The sequence below is a fragment of the Dufourea novaeangliae genome, unplaced genomic scaffold (assembly GCF_001272555.1).
Source record: "Dufourea novaeangliae isolate 0120121106 unplaced genomic scaffold, ASM127255v1 scaffold172, whole genome shotgun sequence".
Classification (NCBI taxonomy): Eukaryota; Metazoa; Arthropoda; class Insecta; order Hymenoptera; family Halictidae; genus Dufourea; species Dufourea novaeangliae.
In genome coordinates, this window is record NW_015374058.1 from 2,793,658 (window position 1) to 2,813,554 (window position 19,897).

General features: G+C 39.4%; 1 protein-coding gene across 1 annotated transcript in view; it reads left to right on the forward strand.

The window, feature by feature from the left end:
* LOC107190032 (neurogenic locus Notch protein-like) overlaps window positions 1-7,330 on the forward strand; it is a 220,560-nt gene extending 213,230 nt beyond the window's left edge. The window contains exon 8 of the mRNA XM_015578747.1: window positions 7,041-7,330. Within this exon, the coding sequence (XP_015434233.1) occupies window positions 7,041-7,330 (290 nt within the window). The remainder of the gene's footprint in view (window positions 1-7,040) is intronic.
* Window positions 7,331-19,897: the final 12,567 nt, after the last annotated feature.

Genomic DNA, 19,897 nt, shown 5'->3' on the forward strand with positions numbered 1-19,897 from the left:
CGTATTGAATTCCTCTTTTTTTTTTTGGAACATAACGGGCTTCGTGGGAGTTCCGTAAGTTCGCTCATTGCGTGCCAGTGCAAACAACGCGGTAACGCGTAACGAAATCCTCTCTTCCTCCGTGGTCAGTCTTCACGTTCGTGTTCCTGGGCTTCCCTCCTCACCTTCTTCTTCGTTTTCGTAGCGAGGTTGACTCGGGGCCCGGACCCCGTCGACGGGAGACGCCGCCCCGGCTCTACCTGCCACACTAAACAAAGACCCATTGTTACACCGAAATTTGGCAACGTTGCCCCTGACAATGGTAAACCGATACGAGCACAGGCGATTCGTATACCTGGCCTATGGATGGCGGGGCATACTACCTGCACCACCTTGGAAATCCGGGCTACCGTCTGGATGTTACCTACGGGGGACCCGTTTAACTTGTGTCCTCTTGCTCGAAAATCGGCTTCGATCGATTTTTCGTGAACCATCATTGTACACTCGAATGTCTTGATCGACGAAAGTATATAAAAACGTTCGCAGATATAAGTGAAACGCAGGGGTGTCTTGCACTGGGTTCAGTCACGAATACCTTTCACCAGAGTTGGCGAAATTTCATTGGATAATAATTAAAGATAGTAATGATAAGAATTTTATTAATCATTGGTACCTTTAATACTGGGGAGGAGTGTATGGTAGGTGGAGGTTAACAAATTTTAGAAAAGAAGGAAATTGAATATTTTATATGACGATCATTTTAATTTAGTTGACAATAAAATGATTGACGATCTATTTGGCAGATGTAAATGTATAAAAGAGAAATAAATTGACGAAAGAGAAGAAAAATAATAGAAATAAATCTAAGAACTTTTGAAGTGATCGTGTAGATTTTTCTATTATTCAGGGTTGTGAAAAATAATTCAAATCGGTAGTTCCTATTAAATATCTGTAGTTAATTAGTTTAGCTACCTAACGTGAAAAATATGCCAACATACAAGTGTCGCATGCATAAAATAAATTGATCATATATTATAAAATAATACAATATCTTGTATGGTACAATTTTTTTTTTATTTTAAAAGTCACTATAGAATATCATTCCCAAAAGAACGTTTCACATTATTTCCACCATCAATTCTCCAAAAGCCCTTAAATGAATGACCACCGTTTTTCTTCTTTACTAAAAGAGAACCACTTAAGGAACTCCCTCGAAAGTGCTCGAAACTTCCAAAAAATTCAAAAGAAAGAATGAAAAGATTTAAAAATGTTGAAACTGTTGGACAGGGCGTTATTCGTAATAAGATTTTGCCGGAAGTCGAGTCTTAGGCGGTGCTTTTCGTCCACTTGCTTCTCCCGAGAGGCTGCTTCGGTGGCAGCGGCGCCCAAACGAATCTAATTAAACGCTAAATTGTTATTTTAAGTTTAATAACAACCATAATGACCTCGTGCTCGAGCACGTGCACTGTTATTATCTAGATTGCATATTTTCTGGTGGATTAAGTTCTTGGGCCCCGCAAGAAACACGGGGACGAGGACCGAGCGACTGAGCTACCGACTGTACGAAACTCGTAAACTGCGCCTCCGCAGAGATTACGATTGATCGATTATCCGTGATATTATATGCGTGGATACACCTCCGATATTACGGAACCAGGTGGACCGCCGTGTAGTCGGGCTTCGAAATTTTTATATTAAGGATCGTCGGTGGTCTCGGATGAAAACAATCGTGAATAATTAACTGAACCTGAAAAGGAAATAGTTCAGTGAATACGAATAAAATGTAGTTCTGTGTACTGTATGTAGATCAGCATACTGTCTACCACAATCAACCCTAATTTTACAAAGTCCAATCTTTGTTATTGCATGAAAATGGTTAAAGAAATTCTACAGAAACTGTGTGCCAGTAAAGTTCGATGAATGCTAAGGAGAGAGATAACACTCTTTGTGAAGCGAGAATTAAACAGAAGTTTCTTAAAATTGAAGTTATTTTAAATTTAATCAAAGCTTGTTAATATATTAATTCCGCAGATGGCGAGATTTAAACGTACCCAAGTTCTGAGCATAATTATTACTCACAATTAAAATTTAGCAGCTGAATTGTTCAAAGATAGAATTTTTTTATTTAAAAGAAAACCAACTCACGTCAGCTTATTCTTGAGTTCCTAAAATATTGTTCATAAATAATTTTGAAAATAAAGATACCGTACCAAAAAATCTTCGAGAAATGAAACCATGGAAGATTCCTTTCCACGAATTGTTATTCTCCTCAAACCCTTTCGTATCATCAATCTCAGGCCAAACTAGAAAAAAAATCCCTAAAATTTCGTACTTTCATGAAGATGAGAAACTATGAACAGAATTGATAAAAAATTTCCATTTATCTACTTCTACTTAAATACAATTATAACTTTCCAAATTTCCGATATCCTGAGCTAAATAAGACAATAAGCTGCTGAGTTTTAATTCTAGACCAACAGTAACACTGCCTGCTAAACAATAGCAATACATATCCAAGCCCCTATTTATTTCCCTCGAGCTTTATATGATCCATTCAGCGACCAAAGTGACTAACTCCACTTACCGAATTCCTTCAAATTTTATAACCAAAACTATTACTGCTTAACCTTGTACGCTTAACAAGATTCCCTCAACAATTTCCGTAGACTTAATCACTTTGGCAACCGAACGGCTCCCACAAGAATCGCTCCGTCCGCCGTTTCCGTGAGATCGATCCCCGTCCATCAAAGTCGCCTCTTTTCGAGAGTCCCTGTGTCCTTGAAGGCCGCTCGAAGCAACTCCGCGACCACCGATTCGTCATCTGTTCCGACCTCGTCGCTCGATTGCGAACACGACGGAGCAATGTGTTTCTTGCTCGCCCCCAGGCTCGCCCTGTAACACACGTACAACCCCGTCCCGACCTCTCAGGGGCCCAGCCGCCGTCATCGTCTTTTGCTACCCGCGTGTTCTTCTTTCAGCGGCTGCTGCTGGCTCCTCGAGCAGCGGTCAAACGTCGCGCGCGGCGACAGCAATTACCCCGGCGGCGGCTGGGGTCGGAAAAACCGCGTCGGCGAATTACACGAGGACGGTATGCGAGCGTGCCACAGGCAAAAGCGACGCCACTTTATAAACGGCGCGCGGGAGCCCGCTGTCGTTGCCCTTAGAAAAGTTCATAAGTATCGCGGGTGATTGTACGCGTTGCCCTGGGAACGAGGCCCCTGGCTCGCTATTTTCGCGCTCGGTCTCTTCCTGTATGTTACCCCCCAACCCCCTCTAATTATTGGAATATTTATCTTTTTTCTTTCTGGCTGTATGTCGAATAACGTAGGCTGTGGATAGTATGATAGAGAGTGTATTGGAAGGTCTGTAATGGTACTTCATGATTAGAAATGTGAAATTCAGAAAAAATTCACTGTTGCATGTGTTTGTTACCCATAAGTATTGGAATAACTTTGTTTCTTTCTGGGTATGTTGTATAACCTGTGGATAGAGCAGATGGTCTATGTATGGACTAGCAGTTTTACTTTAGGATGTATTGTTAGAGCTGTTGAAGATTTTTAAGAAGCAATACAGTAATTCCTCGATGAATGCGACAGGAGCAACGGCGGTATTGCCACCACTGAGGGAGTTCCCCTGTGAGACCAATGAAAACAGAGTATTGAATTTTTGGGATGTTTGGAAGAGTGGAGAAAACGTTGGAAAAAATGTATTGTGAGCAATGGGGATTACTTTGAAGGTGACAAAATAGAATTGATAAATAAATGAATGGTACACGTATTATTTTACTTGTCCTGGAACTTTTTGGAGAGGGTACTATAGGATGTAAGCAGATCGGGTTCAAACAAAAAACCAATTTATACTTATCGAGACATTACTGTATTTTAGTGCATCTACGACATATTTGCTTTATAATACAGAATTAAAATAAGCTTGTTTTGTTTTTAGGTCGCAGTTTCATATTATTGCTATGGTGAAGCACCTAAAATACTTTCAATTACCCCATATTTAGACCCTAACCTGTGTTTGGACCACTTTCATTAGTTTCATAGAGGATGTATTGGAAGTTCTGTATGGATTTCTTCATGGTGGTGATTAGAAATATGAAATTAAGAAAAAATTCGCTCCTGCTTGCTGCTCTTGTACTCCTGTAATACCTTTTTTCTTTCTGGCTGTGTCGAATAACATAATCTATACATTCCCATAAGAAGGTTGGAAGATTAGGAAATCCCTGAATAACACGTTATCCATTTCATATATTTTATATTTCTATACGGTGTAGTTTCATCAGTTTTTGGAACCTAACTCTATCTTTTGTATGTGTGTACATACTAGTGCTTACTTTTCTAGGACACGTTAATTTTTAGGAATTTAACCACCTTGTAATACGACGATTACCTGTAAGTACTCCTTCATGGAGATGATTAGAAATGTGATGAAATTGAGGGAAGATTCTGTTCTGTTCTCAATTCTTATGCAAATTGATTTTTTCGACCTCTATCCGATTTGGAAGAGCCTGTGACTAGATAGCATATGCTGAACACACGAACACTTGAGTCCAGTGGTCTTACAGAGAGTATCGGAAGTGGATAGGATTTGTATCGTTGGGATTGACAGTCTCTTCGCGTGGCTGATCTGTTGGCAGCTTCAAGTGTTCAGTAAGGATGTTCTTTAGTTAATATTCTCGGAAGTGCAGCCACTAATAACGAAACTTTCTGTTTGATATTCGTTGTATTATTTGTATACAGGATGTGTCAGGTAAAGTTCTTTTAAGTTTGTAGACATTCAGTCTTTTTTAAATTTAGTTTTCTATGATATAGAATTTATTGAATATAGAAAAATATTCTACACAATAGGTGACTTTGTGTGGTTGTGTTGGTTCACAAATTTATTTTGTAAAATAGTATTCCAATATTACATAAACGCATTAAAAAATTGTAATATATCGAAAAGAAAATTACATTCTTTTCCTTAAAAAAACACAAAATCCATTGCCTGGTAACAACCCCTAATATTTAACCGTAAAAAAAATTGCTCATAAGGGTGACCACATTCACAGGATGCCTAAAAAAATGTTCTTATTAAATAAACACCACCTAAATATACCATGAAAATTTCATTACATCGTCATTTTCCTCTTACATAACCCCGAACACGTGACCACGGGGACCGGTCTCTCGCGAGAGTTACCAACCTACCGTCACGCGTGGGATCGAAATTAAACCGTGCATTTTCGGGTAAGTCTTCTCGAGCCTTAATGAAAACGCTCGTTTCTCGTGCGTCGAGTCGCCGGACAGCTGTCAGCGGTGATTATCTTATTGCAATTAACAGCGAACCACATAACCCGCGTGGAAAAGTAACTCGAGTCGGATTCTTGGCCGAAGGGAGAGGCCAGGGCAACAAGAGAGAATGGTACCCGTGGAATCCGTACCCGGCAGCTTCCTTCTTATGGTCGTCGCCGCGGCCCGGGGCTCCTCTCGAACGCTTCTTCTTCCCTAATGGCAGCTTCTTCGAAAAAGTTCACCGACTCAGGGCCAATTAAGGCGCGCGCGCGCTATCCTACTGTATTTGTCCGGGCATCCCACGGGGGATGCACCTGCGTGCTGGACTTTGATTCTTGCACGGCTATTAATTATTATGCGCCACGCGTTCGCCACAGTTCGCGGCGGTTTTAATTTATCGAGCCCACGTTCACGATCAAACGCACCTCCGATCGCGAGAACAATTCCTGAAGTTCCGCGAATATACAGCAGAATATTCAGACAAAGATATTTTTCGTTGTATTTGTTGTTATGGTGATGTTACTGAAGCTCTACCCTGCGGAGTGTTTACGATTATTCCGACGCAAGCTTTCATGAAAGTTACACGGAGCTACCTATGTATCACAAAATATAAAATAAGTTTTATCTGTATATAGTTAGACAAAAGTATTCGGACGTTCCATTCATAATCAGAAATTATAATCTGAAACAGAAACTTTTATTTAAATTAAGGTATAATTTAATTATACCTTTATTTTATCCATTCTCGGATGGTACGAGGTAAACATTCAGCAATTTTAAAACAAAACATCATAGACCCAAATGGAGCGCAATCATCTATAGTTTCGCGGTGGGCGGACAGCCCCAAATAGACGATATATTCAACAAATAAACAATTTGTTCGAGGACATGTAGAAAATATATCGAGTATAGGAGACCTAAGGAAACAATTACATAATACAGACGTTGATTATTTAATGTATCGTCAGTAGTATCCTCAATTCAAATACTACAGGAAACGGTTTTTGTTGGAAAACATTTGTTCTCTATCGTGTAATCTTTTTGGTCCTTGTCGCGGAAGGAACATTCCGCAGGAAAGGACTTTCGCTCAAATACCTGAGAAATTACCTGTATACCTCATCCAACGAGTCGAGTTAGTAACTATAAACAAAGGGACGTGATAACCATTTTGGTAGGGGAGAGACAGTTGCCAGCCAATGGCTGGGCTTAGCACGTAAATGTTTTGTTTATTGTAAGTGACTCGTCTCCTTGAACGGGCAGTATGTAGTGGGTCGGTGAATGGGGTGGATGAATATTCTCCGGGAGTAGTTTATGGTAATATTTAAATATTAACTGGGGGAGTGTCAGTATTTATAACAGTGTGTAGTGACTGCTTGTGTGTGTATGCTAAGTGCTTGAATACTTTGCTTGGTGCTCGATATACAGGGTGTTCGCGATAATTCGTACCATCGTTTTTTTCGTAAACGGTAAACATTAGAAAGAAATCGAAGAGGAGGAAGTTATAGTATATTTTACTAATAATATGATAGTGTATCTACAGTTTTTGTATTTTTAATATTATTCTAGAAACGAAGGTGACCTTAATTTTTTTAAATAGAATGCTAAATATTTTTTTACATCATATGAAAGCGGGCATTAAGACGAATTCAACCATGTAGTATACTATGGTCTTCAGGGTCATACAAGGGCAGAAATAAAAGAAATAAATTTAATATTTCGTAATATTGTATTTACTAGTATGTTGTATTAATAAGACATTTTCTTTCTGTTTATCCCATCTAGGATCCCCTTGCGAACACGACGGGATCTGCGTGAACACGCCCGGCTCGTTCGCCTGCAACTGCACGCAAGGATTCACAGGGCCGAGATGCGAAACGAACGTGAACGAGTGCGAGTCCCATCCCTGTCAGAACGATGGTTCCTGCCTGGACGATCCCGGGACATTCCGATGTGTCTGCATGCCTGGTAAGTGCACACACGTTCAGTTTCATTTTCCTATGCGCGTTTTGCTGCCCCCTGCTCTCTACACTGCGCAAGAAAGCTTCGGAAAAAAAAAAAAAAAAAAAAACTGAGGGCGCCTGTTGCGAGCGCATCCACGAAAAATATTGCTCGCCGCAGGTACCGCAGGGAGAACCGATAATTCGCGATGCGTTCGCGTGATCGTGGCCGAACCTCCACGCCAGATACGCGTCGTCTCGGTTACTCGTCGAATGGCAATGGATCAAAGTGTTTGACCGTTTTCACGCGAGACTATTCATTGCGCAACGGCCGCAGAAAGAATTCACTGAAACGTTTCTCCTGAATATCGTGCTCCAGAATTTGTTGGATGTGACGGACGGAAGTTCTGTTAAACTGAATCGCGAATTCTAGTTGGGGAATTGGATAGTCTTGGTTTTATTGATTTTTTTATTGGTAATTTCCTGTGTAGATCTTAATGCAAAATCGTGTTTTTTTTCGGAGGGATTTACAGAAATGGAAGTAAAACAGAAAGTTAATTTTTTGTGAAGGATTTAAGTGGAATGAAAATATAGTAAGAATTTGGGTATAGAGTACAGCCTCTTGTATCCGAACACAGATTATTCGAGTACCCTAATATTCTCAACAAGAGATGACTTATCCTCTTGGAAATATGTAGTACTTACGTATAGTGTATAGTTTTTTCTACACAATCGAATTCTGTCTAGTCACTTATTGAAAAATTTCTGTAATTTAGCAACCTAAACTATATAGGACCCATAAATATTTAAATAAACTATCAATTTTAGTGATCCCTGTTTAAATAAATCGAGTTTACTATTCGAAATTGTTCTGTTATCCGAACACTTATGTTTTCCTATTAGTTCGGATACGGGAGGCTCTGTATTATAAATACATAAATCCACAGTTGAACCCTGCTGTTATAAAATTATTTTAAACTTTGAAATGGTTTGTTCTTAGAAAATAGTAGACTTAACATTTAAGTTCGTTGTATACTAGAAACAAATATTTAACAACATAATACCTATTGAAATATAATCTTCATTTCGGGTCATATCAATCCGAGGAGAACAGTTAATGATAACTAGACTGCGGATGTTTATGCATTTATAGTAAATTTTAATATACTAAATGCAGTAAAATAAAGTCTGTAATAAAACTAAATGAAATTTATGTATTTATATCAGCATAATATGAGATCTAGTATCGGAAATAAATTTTTCTCATTTTCATATTCATAAATCAATGTTCAAAATTGTGAATTTGCATAAAGAACCAAAGTATAATCGTAACATGATATTACACTGGAACCAAATACAAAACTTAAAATCATCGTTTTTGGACAATATGAAAATAACTTCTGTGCATTGTCGAACGTAAATTTAACAGAACGTTTCAAATCAACACTGTACAAATCCACGTCCACATGGATAGAAAGGCATCCGTGTCGATCTGAATGCGTCGAGGCGGCTAATGATACCCTTACCGCGCATTGAAATCTCCCGAACGAACTCCTTTGCGCCGCATTGAAGTCTCCCGAGCGAGATGTCTGTTTTCTCACACGTGAATCAGAAGTTTCGTGTCCCCTGAGGTAAAACTTTGCACAAAAACCGTCCTCCTCGGAAGCTGCAAAAATTCCACACGACTACAATATCCATATACAATAACACACGCAACATACACATATAACATTCGTTTTTTATCACAATTTTTATGATCCACCATCATTCATTATTAACGATCCATTTCCTCTAGTTCGGTAGTTCACTCGAGATGGGTCACACGGTTCGTTCCGGAGAAAGTCCATTCCCCTAACTCCCAGCGGCCGTTTATCCACGGCGTAAGATTCGAGTTATTTACGACTATAAACGAAAAGTACATTCCGTGTTTACTATGTATACGGATAATATAACTTGATTACTATCAACGGCGCTAGAAAAATCACCACCGGGTGCGCGCAGCGTTAATCAAACGAAATAATTCCTCGGCATACCCGCGAACAGCAATTAGCTCCGGAGATCTCGAGTTTCCGATCTCGTAGAAGCACACCACGCGATCAAAGACCAGCGTCAACGCGACGCGCGAGCGCAAGGGATTTTCGTGGAAAATCCGTTCGCGAGCGTGGCGGCGAGAATCAAGATTCACAGAGCGCCGCTGAGTGTCTTTCTCGTTGGCTCCGGTAACTTCTACGCCTGGGTCTCTACGGTGTCGTCGGTAAATTCTTCCGAGATGACAGGGTCGCGGTTTCGCATTATCTGATGCCGGCGACTCGTTTGCTCCTTTAACGCGGCTGGTGTGCGCGCCTCGGCCACGCGTAAGTCAGCCTTAATTGTTCGATGCCACGTAAGGACCCCGCGTCTCTTCCTGCCTGGCCAGTGGGTTTAAGGGCCTGGCATATACGGGCCCCGTCGAGATCCCGCCGATCGATAATCGATATAATCGAGGGGAGAGTGACCCTCTGAACGCGCGCTCGAGATCGTTGGGAATCGCGTAAACGCCTCTGGAGCCGAGGGAGCGTTTGAAGGACTGCTTCGATGGTGTTGGAGGGTTAGGTAATTGAACGCGAGGAAGAACTTTGAAATCTAGATAGTAAGTCGTTTGAGCTCCTCGGGAACTTTAAGGTGTTGTTTGACGATTGGTTTTTACGATAGGTTTATTCACCCTTTAACTGGATCTGACGAGTATATCCGTCGTAAAGGAATTACCAGTTTTTAGGTAATGACGAGTATAATCGTCATGTGTAAAAAACGAGCCTTTTGTGATACAAATTTATACTTTAGTAAAAATTGTAAAATATGTTTGTTTTATTAGAATGATGGAATCGAGTTAATTATGCACGCAGATACATACTTTCGAAGCATAATTCTATCGGTAAAGGGTGAATTTCCTTTAAAGGTAGTGGAACGATGTTGATGGAATTTATGACTGATTTGTTTCTTTTGTCGAATATGAAACGGGAGATTGAAATAGAATGTCATCGTGGATTTAGTTAATTTTGTTGTAAAAGTAATGAAATTTGAAGCATTCAGGTGTACACGTGATATAAATATACCATAATACTACACCCTTCTATTACACAGGGCTTATTTATACTGCTATAAGTTCCGTGTTATAGCAATCTGTCGTGTTATACGAGTCACATAGGTTATAGGTATAATATTTACATACAGTGAGTGATCAAATTATTAAAGCCATCTGTATAAATTTACGATCTTACACTGTATTTTTGTACAACTACATAAGTTAATATTCATGCTAAGTTTAATATTTTTGTGTATTTTTTGTGGAAAGTTTGTTAAAAGTTATTCTGTGTACAAACCTTGATACTAACACACTATTATTTATTTATTGCCTTAAACCTGATGTGGTATACATAGAAAAAAAAAACATTTCTCGTCCTAAGGTTCTAATAATTCGATCACCCACTGTATATGGATTACGTATGCTCATGGAAACGGATATTTATAAAAGACACAAAGATATATTATGAAAATTGTAAACTGAATATTAAAAATATTTCTTGTGACAATTTTAGTCAGAATATGAAAATGTAAACTTATCTACCGTGTCATACGAGCATTCCTAAAACTTTTCCATCCTATCATACGAATCCATGCTATACATTTAGGGGTTTACTGTGTACATTTAGGTAAACTTCAGTCAAACTCGCATAATAAACATTCGAAATTTATTTATCGACACAGCGATAGGGAATGATACTATTTTTCCTTCAGCCTCCAACAAATCCTCCACTCGGGATACCAATTGCTCCCTCCGGATCTTTCGTCTATAGAGGAGGCGGCGTTGTTCGCAGCAAATAGAGCGTTAAGATGAACGGAAAGCGCGGGGCTCGAAAACCCCGGTCATCGATTACTGGCTCGCTCGAACGCTATTTTGCCGTCTCTTTATTCCCCATTCCCCCTCTGCCTGTTCGTTTCTCCAGTCTTCCCTCCGCCAGCGTCTCGATTTATGGGCGTCGATTTACAATTCGCGCGACCTTTGCCGCGCTCGCGCGTTTCAGCCCCGTCGCGTCTTTGGCCGTCGTTGTTACGGCCTCGATATGCGCGCACGCTATTTAACGAATCCCCAACGGACGATAAATCGAACGGGGCAGCGACGAAAGATATCGCCCAATTAAGGAAACACGCCTCATATCCGGCCGCTGGACTCCGTGACCACCGGTTCGAATGCTTTCCTGGATCCCTCCGCGGGAAACAATGAATATTTCCGTCCTGGTTCATCGACCATTGTTTCTTACGGCTGTGAAATCGTCTTACATGTTGGAACATCCTCCTATTATTTCGTATATTTGATATATAGCTCGCGTTTTTGAGATATTGGATTCATCTAAATGTTCGTTCACCACTTCGACAATTTTGGTTTTTCAGTAATCGATACATTTTGTTTATTTCGGCATAGCGAAAATTTACTTTTATTATTGCTCGATTATTTACGAGGTATATTAAATGTAACACGTCGATTTTGAGGCAATTTGGTAGAGAGGTAGTATGTTGAAAAATATTTGACACGTATACATTTCGCAACTGCTGACATTCATATCTAGAGGGTGAAAACTGCCTTGAAAGTCGGGGATGAAAAATACATTTTCTTTAATATCTCGCAAACTATTCGATTTAGGAAAAATGATTGTTAACGCAAACTATGTTTTTTAATAATAAAAGAAACTACTTTAATAGTTCTTCGAAATACCAATTTGTTTAACAGTGTATTAAGTTTGGATTAAATGCATTTTTTACCACTACCTTTGAGGGCTGCTTTCACCTCCTAGATATGAATGTCAGCAGCTTAAGAAAATACGTATCAAATATTTTTCAGAATACTACCTCTCTACCAAATTGCATCAAAATTAACCTGTGTTACACTAGAGTGATGTTCCTTGTTAGATACAGTGCAAAGTGTAGATTGTACAATATCTTAGCGACTCTTATAAACAAACATCAGATTTTATGCATTTGGAACATACTCAGGTATTTGTAATTTAGTACTATAAAAACATTAATGAACTTTGAAATTTCTATTTTAGTTCGAATCTAGAAAAATCCTTCATAGAGTAAAGGTATTTAATTCCAGTTTCTGTTAATTTTATCCATAAAGTCTATATTGGCAATAAACATTCGCAGTCTACTTATAAATCTCCAACATTTAATCGCCATCAAATTCAGTACTCCCGATGTACATTCTGAAACGTACAATTTCCAAGAAGATGACCGTATTGCCCGATATATCGACTTTCGCCCAAAAATGGGTATCAATTTCTGTTCGCCTCGAGATCATTTAATCACCGCGTTAACGTCTCTGCCAGCGGGAGAGGATAATTGACGTATACGTATGCAAAATGTCGATTGAAAAAAGCACGCCAGAAAAAGCAAATCGATCAACGGACGGTCGGACGAGACTCAGAAATTACTTTACCGAAATTTCATTTGCGTACTGTAATTCGTGGCGGCGCTTTGGCCGTTTGATTAATTCGCGTCCGGCAGTTGTTGAATTTAATCTCCTCTCGTATTATCGAATCCCCCCTCCCCGCCGTCGCTCGTTCCTCTCCATCAGACGGATTTCTCGGCGAAGATGGACACGGTCCAACCGGTTTCAGGAGGAAATCGCCGAAAGAGAAACGAGCTGGATTAAATTATTGTCACCGTGGACGTGCCCCGACGTCCCTTGCTTTTATTCAGATCCCGCTGGTTCGCCGCTTCCTGTCGAGATGTTTGCAAACGGTCGCTTGATTGGCACCCTCGAAAGTGAAAACTTGATCGCGCAGAGATTGATCTCGACCAGTTTTTTTTTTTGTGACGATTAATTTCACTGATGATTGTTTTGGTAATGTAAAGTGTCGCGAGAATTGAACGAGACGTCATAATATTATACGTGTCAATGTGTAATTCAGTATTCTTTTTTAATAATAAGAATAATGACGATGGATTTTAAATTGAATAGATTCTTTTGACATTATTCTCGATAAAAATAGCGGAGAATGTTAGTGTTTTGCTTCGAGAGAAATGTTGAATTTGATATTGAATAGTGGGTAACTAATATATGGATTGGTGAGAATGTGCGGCAAAAAGAAAAATTGAAAGGGTAAATGAGAAGAAAATATTATATTTAATCGCGCTAGAAGGTAAACACAGCAGATTTACACTGAATTTTTAAAGTATCGGTAATATTATCAGGTCATCCGATAAATAACGACCGTTCCTGCTGGAACTCGAATAAACCAAGAACAGTAAATTTTCTTATTTCATTAAAAACAGAAATTTGAAATTACCGAGAGATAGAAATTGGCCATAAAAAGTATTGTCATTTTATCGATACGTAAAAGTAATCTGGTATTCTACAACGAGGTATGATCGTTGGGACGTAAAAGTAATCATAACTTATGTAATATTATATAACAACAGTCGTTACTTATTACCAAGTTATTAAGATAATTTGATAGAATAATTATTTAAAACTAATCTGAGGATTTTATGCATCTATAACCCTACACACTTGTCCATAATTCAACGTAGTATGTATCAAATTTAATACATTTTAACACAATTTCTATTTTAATTACTCTTAATACAGTAAAACAATTTCTTTCGATCCTACTATCTTAAACCCTAAGGATTGACATTTGCAGAAACACCCGCAGAATAATTAAAAACTCAAATCTGGTATTCATTTTGAAGAAGAAACTCGATCGAAACTTATCCCGTCCCGGAAAATCGTCCCTGAACACAATTCACCACGTAACGAAAGCACGAAAAAATAAAGGAGCGTGTATACACCGGAGCAAGACAAACACCGCGTGTGCATGAACACGATATCCGGATGGATAAGATTCGCGAACATAAGTACGTCGAAAAACGGCCTGTTAAATGTCCACCGTAGGACAGAGAGCCAGAAATTACGCGTCCCTTCGTCGCGTCGCTGTATTTACATAATTTATTCCGCGCGAATCGACCAGTTCGCAGGCTACACGATCGTATACACACACACACAATCATAAGATATCCTGCAATAAACACACAAAGATGGCGCAACAATGAAGGTACAGAGCTGGGATATTCCATATTCGCAAACTGTCAAGAACCCATCGGTACCCTCCGTGTGTTTGAACGTTCGAATCGAATGGACCCTGGCTAGAGAACCGAACAATCGAGATGGGGGTGTGGGGAGGGATCGAGAAGGTAGAGCGAATCGAGGGTACCCGAAAAGTGAGCGAGCAAAAAATGAGAGACGGACCCGAAAGGCGGGCCCTCGAAACAGGGTACCAAAGAGGTACGAAGAGAGAGAGAGAGAGAGTTGGGGCTACGAGTAAAATATGATAGCGGGATTCGCGAAATATGAGACCGAAACGAGAGGATCCGTTGCCACGGGCCCCTGTACCGGACACAAAGGGCTTATCTTGTCCTCCTGGACCGACCGACCGCCATTTTGGTACTCCACCTCCGTCTTCTTCTCCTCTTCTTCTTCTTCTTCTTCTGCCTCCTTCTACGCTCGAACCTCTCTCGAACACTCGTCTCTTTTTCGCCTCCCTTGTTTCGAGGCCCGTTCCCCCTGCGCTTTCCTTTCTTGTCGGGACCTACTGTCCCGTAAAAGGATCCGCTAAATAGCGCTAAGAGGTTCGAGGAAAGAGGATACTCGAGTATTCAGGATTTCGCAGACGGGGCTGACGCGCGCCCGCTCCGTCTCAGTGTATATAGGGCCTTTTGTAATTGCTGGTTGGCTGCCAACGCGCGGTAGAAACTGTGCCCAAGGGGGAGGTAATGAGATCGGATGTTTTTGCGAACGTCGAATCGTGTTGGGGGAGCGAGGAATCGGTGGAGAACGATGTTGAATTGGAGTGGTTTTTTGCACTGTGCGTGGAACTATTACGGAATGGGGAGGGGATCGATGAAGCATTTAAATGGACGTCGTTGGAAAAACTGGAAGAATGGGGAAATTTAAGGTTTATCGAAGTTCCTGGATTTCTTGTCGTAGGAGTACATTCGGATATGTGTACTAAATTTGTTCAATTACACTCCCACTGGTAAGTGTTGGGCAATATATGCAGTATAAATGTTACAAGGGATTATTAAATTAATGGAACTATGAACGAAATATTGTTCTTTTCTCGGTAATTTTGTACGAAGTAGATAGGAAGCTTATGAACACCCTGTATAATGAAAGTATTACTATAACAAATCCAAAGAAACGTAGGTAAATAAAAAATTGTACTGAGGTGATAAATAGTTCTCTGTATCAAGGTTTTATGTTATGGAAGACTATCTTCGAAAAGTAAATATTTGAATATTATCTTATCGCTTAAATTTTCATAGTATTCCTGTTATTTTTTATTGAATGAAAATTATGATTATTTATTATTAATCTTTTAGAGAACCATCACTATAATATTGCAAGTTTCACTCAAAAACCAATAAAATCGGACTACTTCAGATAAACTTTCCGATAATTCTGTAACAGTTTATACAGATTAACAAAGTGTATATCTATTTCGAGAAGAAATCTTACGATTTAACCCTGTAACGCCCGTTATTTCAAAATTATGAGACGAATATATATGTTGTATTGTGTTATTTTGAAATCGAAAACATCGAAATTAAACAGATCTATGTTTTTTTCATATTGTTTTTTGAACGGATACTTGAATTTCTCAACATAAAATCTGGGGACCTACTTCACATCAGTGAAGCTACGGATCCTTGCTGATGAAAGTTGGATATTAATCGACAACAGAATTTCACACTCGTCAAAAAATGAATATTGCACCGGTGCAACACTGGGCGTTAAAGGGTTAACGGTACGAAGTTCTCTCGATTCCATGCGGATGAAATCCTTCAAATATCTCATGCAAATTTAAGACCACTTATCACTGACCCAGAATACATTGAAGCAAGGGAAACGTCTGCGGTCTTGACGGAAGTGGCACCGCGTGTATACATTGCACGGCAACCAAAAGAGGAGCGGTAGCGGTTCTCTGTCATTGACGTACGATACCAATTACAATGCCATTGCGTTTTCTGCCGACCGATCTGATAACGCACGAGACGTCTTCCTGGCCCCCTGAATGCTCTTGCACGCTGTGCACCGTGTCCCAACCGTTAAAAAATGAAGATTAATAAATCGGTAGCGCGAGCATCCGCGGCTCAGCCAGATTGCATCGAACGGTTATTAAACATACGTCACGGAAATCTGTTTGGCATTAAAAATGAATTTCTTCCGCCCGTACAGGATACGATCGATGTGGCGCGATTTTGCGCGCAATGGCGAGAATATTTGGGAGAGGGTAGAACAGTTTGACACGATTACGATGGCAGGGGATATTAATTTTCTTCGAGCAATTAAAGCTTGATTTACGACTGTACGCGGACTATACGTTCCATCACAATATATATGTAAGGAATGATGGTTGTGAGTAGTATTTATAAAAATTGAGCAGTATATGTGTTACAATGATAAATTAGAAACGGATATAAACGTTTAAATATTTGACGAAGGAAGAGGAAATTATGGAAGAAGTTCGATATAAGAACTATCAAACAGTTGAATCGACTTGTCTGGAATTTTTTTGTGAAAATTAGAGAAAGTTGCAGAGAGTTCTCTGAAATTTTTCGTGACTTTCGTTAATATGTAAACGAGTCAATTACCGGATTTTGTGAAGTATGGCACGCTTATTTTTTAATTAACAATTCCTCGAAACACATGTTATTCGTGTATTAATGAAGTTTCCAAAGCAATGGTTATTTTTCAGCCGAAATTTCTTCCTTAAAATTAGAATACTTGGTATACGCCAATGCGCATTATACAGATGCCCTGAAATATTCCGATTTATTAATTCGTAGTTTTTCCAAATTCTATAATTTTTATTACTTTGGCAGAAATACATTCAAAATTGGTAGTTTTAATGTTTGAAATCAAAAAGAAACTTATTTTCTGTGGAACAAGAAGAATGTTTCTTGTCAAAAATTGATGTTCAACTTGATCTTCTGGTTTCTATTGACACATTATTCAATACAAAATTAGAAGTCAAATCTATATGACATAGAATTTTGCTGAATCGAAGATAGTCGATAGTCCCTGGGGAACGGTAAATTATTTCACCAAAGTGTACAGTAGCTATCTGACCACGATGATGATATAAGGGTGGCGTCGCACGAAAGGTGCAATAGATCGCCCCGATCAGCACGGCGACAAAACAGAAAACAATGTTATCTGCAACGCCATCTTCCCAGGTACACGTCCAGGTGTTCACACGGAATGGGAATCCGCGAGTCACCGTGGATGGGACTCTTCCTGGACTATCGTTGGAATAACACTTGATATATCAAATTTCATGGAACGATATTGAATTTCAAAAAGTCTCTAATTTCCATAACGCGCTTAAAACATGTATAAATTGTAACGGTGTCGAATTATTATTCGAGATAATTTTTTATTTTTTTAAATGTATGTGAAAATTATTGAAAGGGATGGAGAACAATATTACAGAGTTTTACATCTAAATTTATCATTTTTAAAAATGTATTTATCAAATGTTCATCAAACTAAATATGTAATATTCATAAAAGTGTCAAATTATAAAAGCTTCCATTCTTATAACAATGGAATTGTACACGAATTTGTGGTGAGCAAATTATACCAATTCAGGATTAGACTCCAAACATTTACGAAAATTTACAGTCTCACCAACTAATTTAGAAAAGTTGAAACTAAATGCACTCGTTTCCCTATTACCTATAGATTTCATTTAAAATTATTACTACATTCGTTGGTTTATCGTGCTTTGAACACTGATTCTATAAATACGTAAACACCTATCAATATAAAATAATAAATGAAGAAAAATATTCTATAGTTTCGTATACTATCTCGAAAGCCACGAACAATTAAACTGAACCAGAAAATACAAAGAAACCACTCGAAAGAGCTCACTGCAACCGATTCTCAAAATGCCCCATACGAGTTTGAGTTCTCAATAGTAGACTTTGAGCGTCACTTTTATGCATGTATATCAAATTTTAACATACAATATGCAGTAAAATAAAAGATTTCACAAAATGTGATGATATTTATGTATTATCAGTATAATAAGATATCTAGTATAGGATATAAATTTCTAATTTTCATTTTTATCCTATAGCTTTCATACTGAGTCGAAATGACCCAAAATTTAACATTGAGGTAAACTACCTTCGAGGCATCATTAAAAACAGTACTACTGGTTCCGTGTAATATTGATGTTAGGTATCCTAAACGAACTTCCCTTCAGAATATTTTTAAACACAATCATATTTGAAATAACAATTTCTTTTCCAATGAAAATATACTCCACCATGTTGAAACTTTATCTCAGAATTTTTGCGACTTAATTGAACATAGTATATTGATAATTTAACCAAATTGGATTGGGTCGAATCAACCCACTGTGACTGACTTTCGAAAAAATCGGTCTGACAAGCAAGGATTACAGAATAATATCAAAAAATATGAATTCGCATAAACATCCGCAGTCTACTCATTACCCACCCTACTGCCGCGTATGCTTTTCGGAATCGTCGAGTGTAGAGCGGGGATATCTCAATATATTCCCCATTGGATGCAACAATAACGCGTACCATTGCGCTCGGTGCGCCCAAGAGAGACACGCACACGGAAACGAGTGCGGGGATGCACTCGGAAGGAGAGGATGAACCATGGGTCTCTCGCGGTCCCTTTCGTGAACACGCGCAGTATGATACATTACTAAAGATGTAGATTGCTGGCTAGCATAATCCCAACAGCCTTGCATTGTCCAGCGTGGACAATGCCTGGCGCGTTTTGCGATCTCGCTCGCGCAGCCCTTATTCGAGCCCGCCCTTTTCTCGCTTCTTTTCTTCAAGGACCCATAAGCGAAAGACCCAGACCGCCGCACCACCCTGATGCCCTCGCTCTCTATATACACACACGGAGCTAGATGTGTATTCTGCGTAATAAATCTTCGTAGAAGAATCAGCATAGTTACCGCACAATTGCGCCGATTGCGGACAGTCCACGCTCGCTCGCCTTGCCCTTTGTTATCTCAATTCGATCCCCCCCCCCCTCCGAGGACCAAGACGATGCGTTCCCTCGATAAGGAGACCCTTTGTCGACTTGTTCTACTTTTTCTCGGCTCGTATGAAGGCCTTGGCCAGCATTGTCGAGGCGGTTTCATTGTTCGAAGGAAAGTGTTTGTAGGAATGTTTTCGATTTAGAAGAGTTTCTTTTTATTGCTTTTATATATTGACTGCCACGTCACCTGTGTGTACACTCCTGTCTGTATGTATTAGAACGGTTATCGAATATGCGGTAAATGTTACAAGTGTCGTGAACCTGGAAAGGAAATAATTCGGAATTACTTGTGTAAAGAAATTGTCCTTTATTATGTAGACTCTAAACCGCTTGGCGGTGAAATGCCAGGAAGATGGTGGTTTCTATTTTAGAGGTGTGGAAAAAAGAGTTGAATTGGTCATTGTAAAGCAGGGGTGGTGTAGTTGGAGATGGTTTGGATTTTTATGAAGGAGACGAAGAGAAAGTTTCCTGAGGACCATGACTAATCTGCTTGTTTTCGACGAAGTCACGAACGGTTGGAAGGGACTAAGGGTACGAGTGGGTGACGATGTCCAGATGCGCTAAAATGT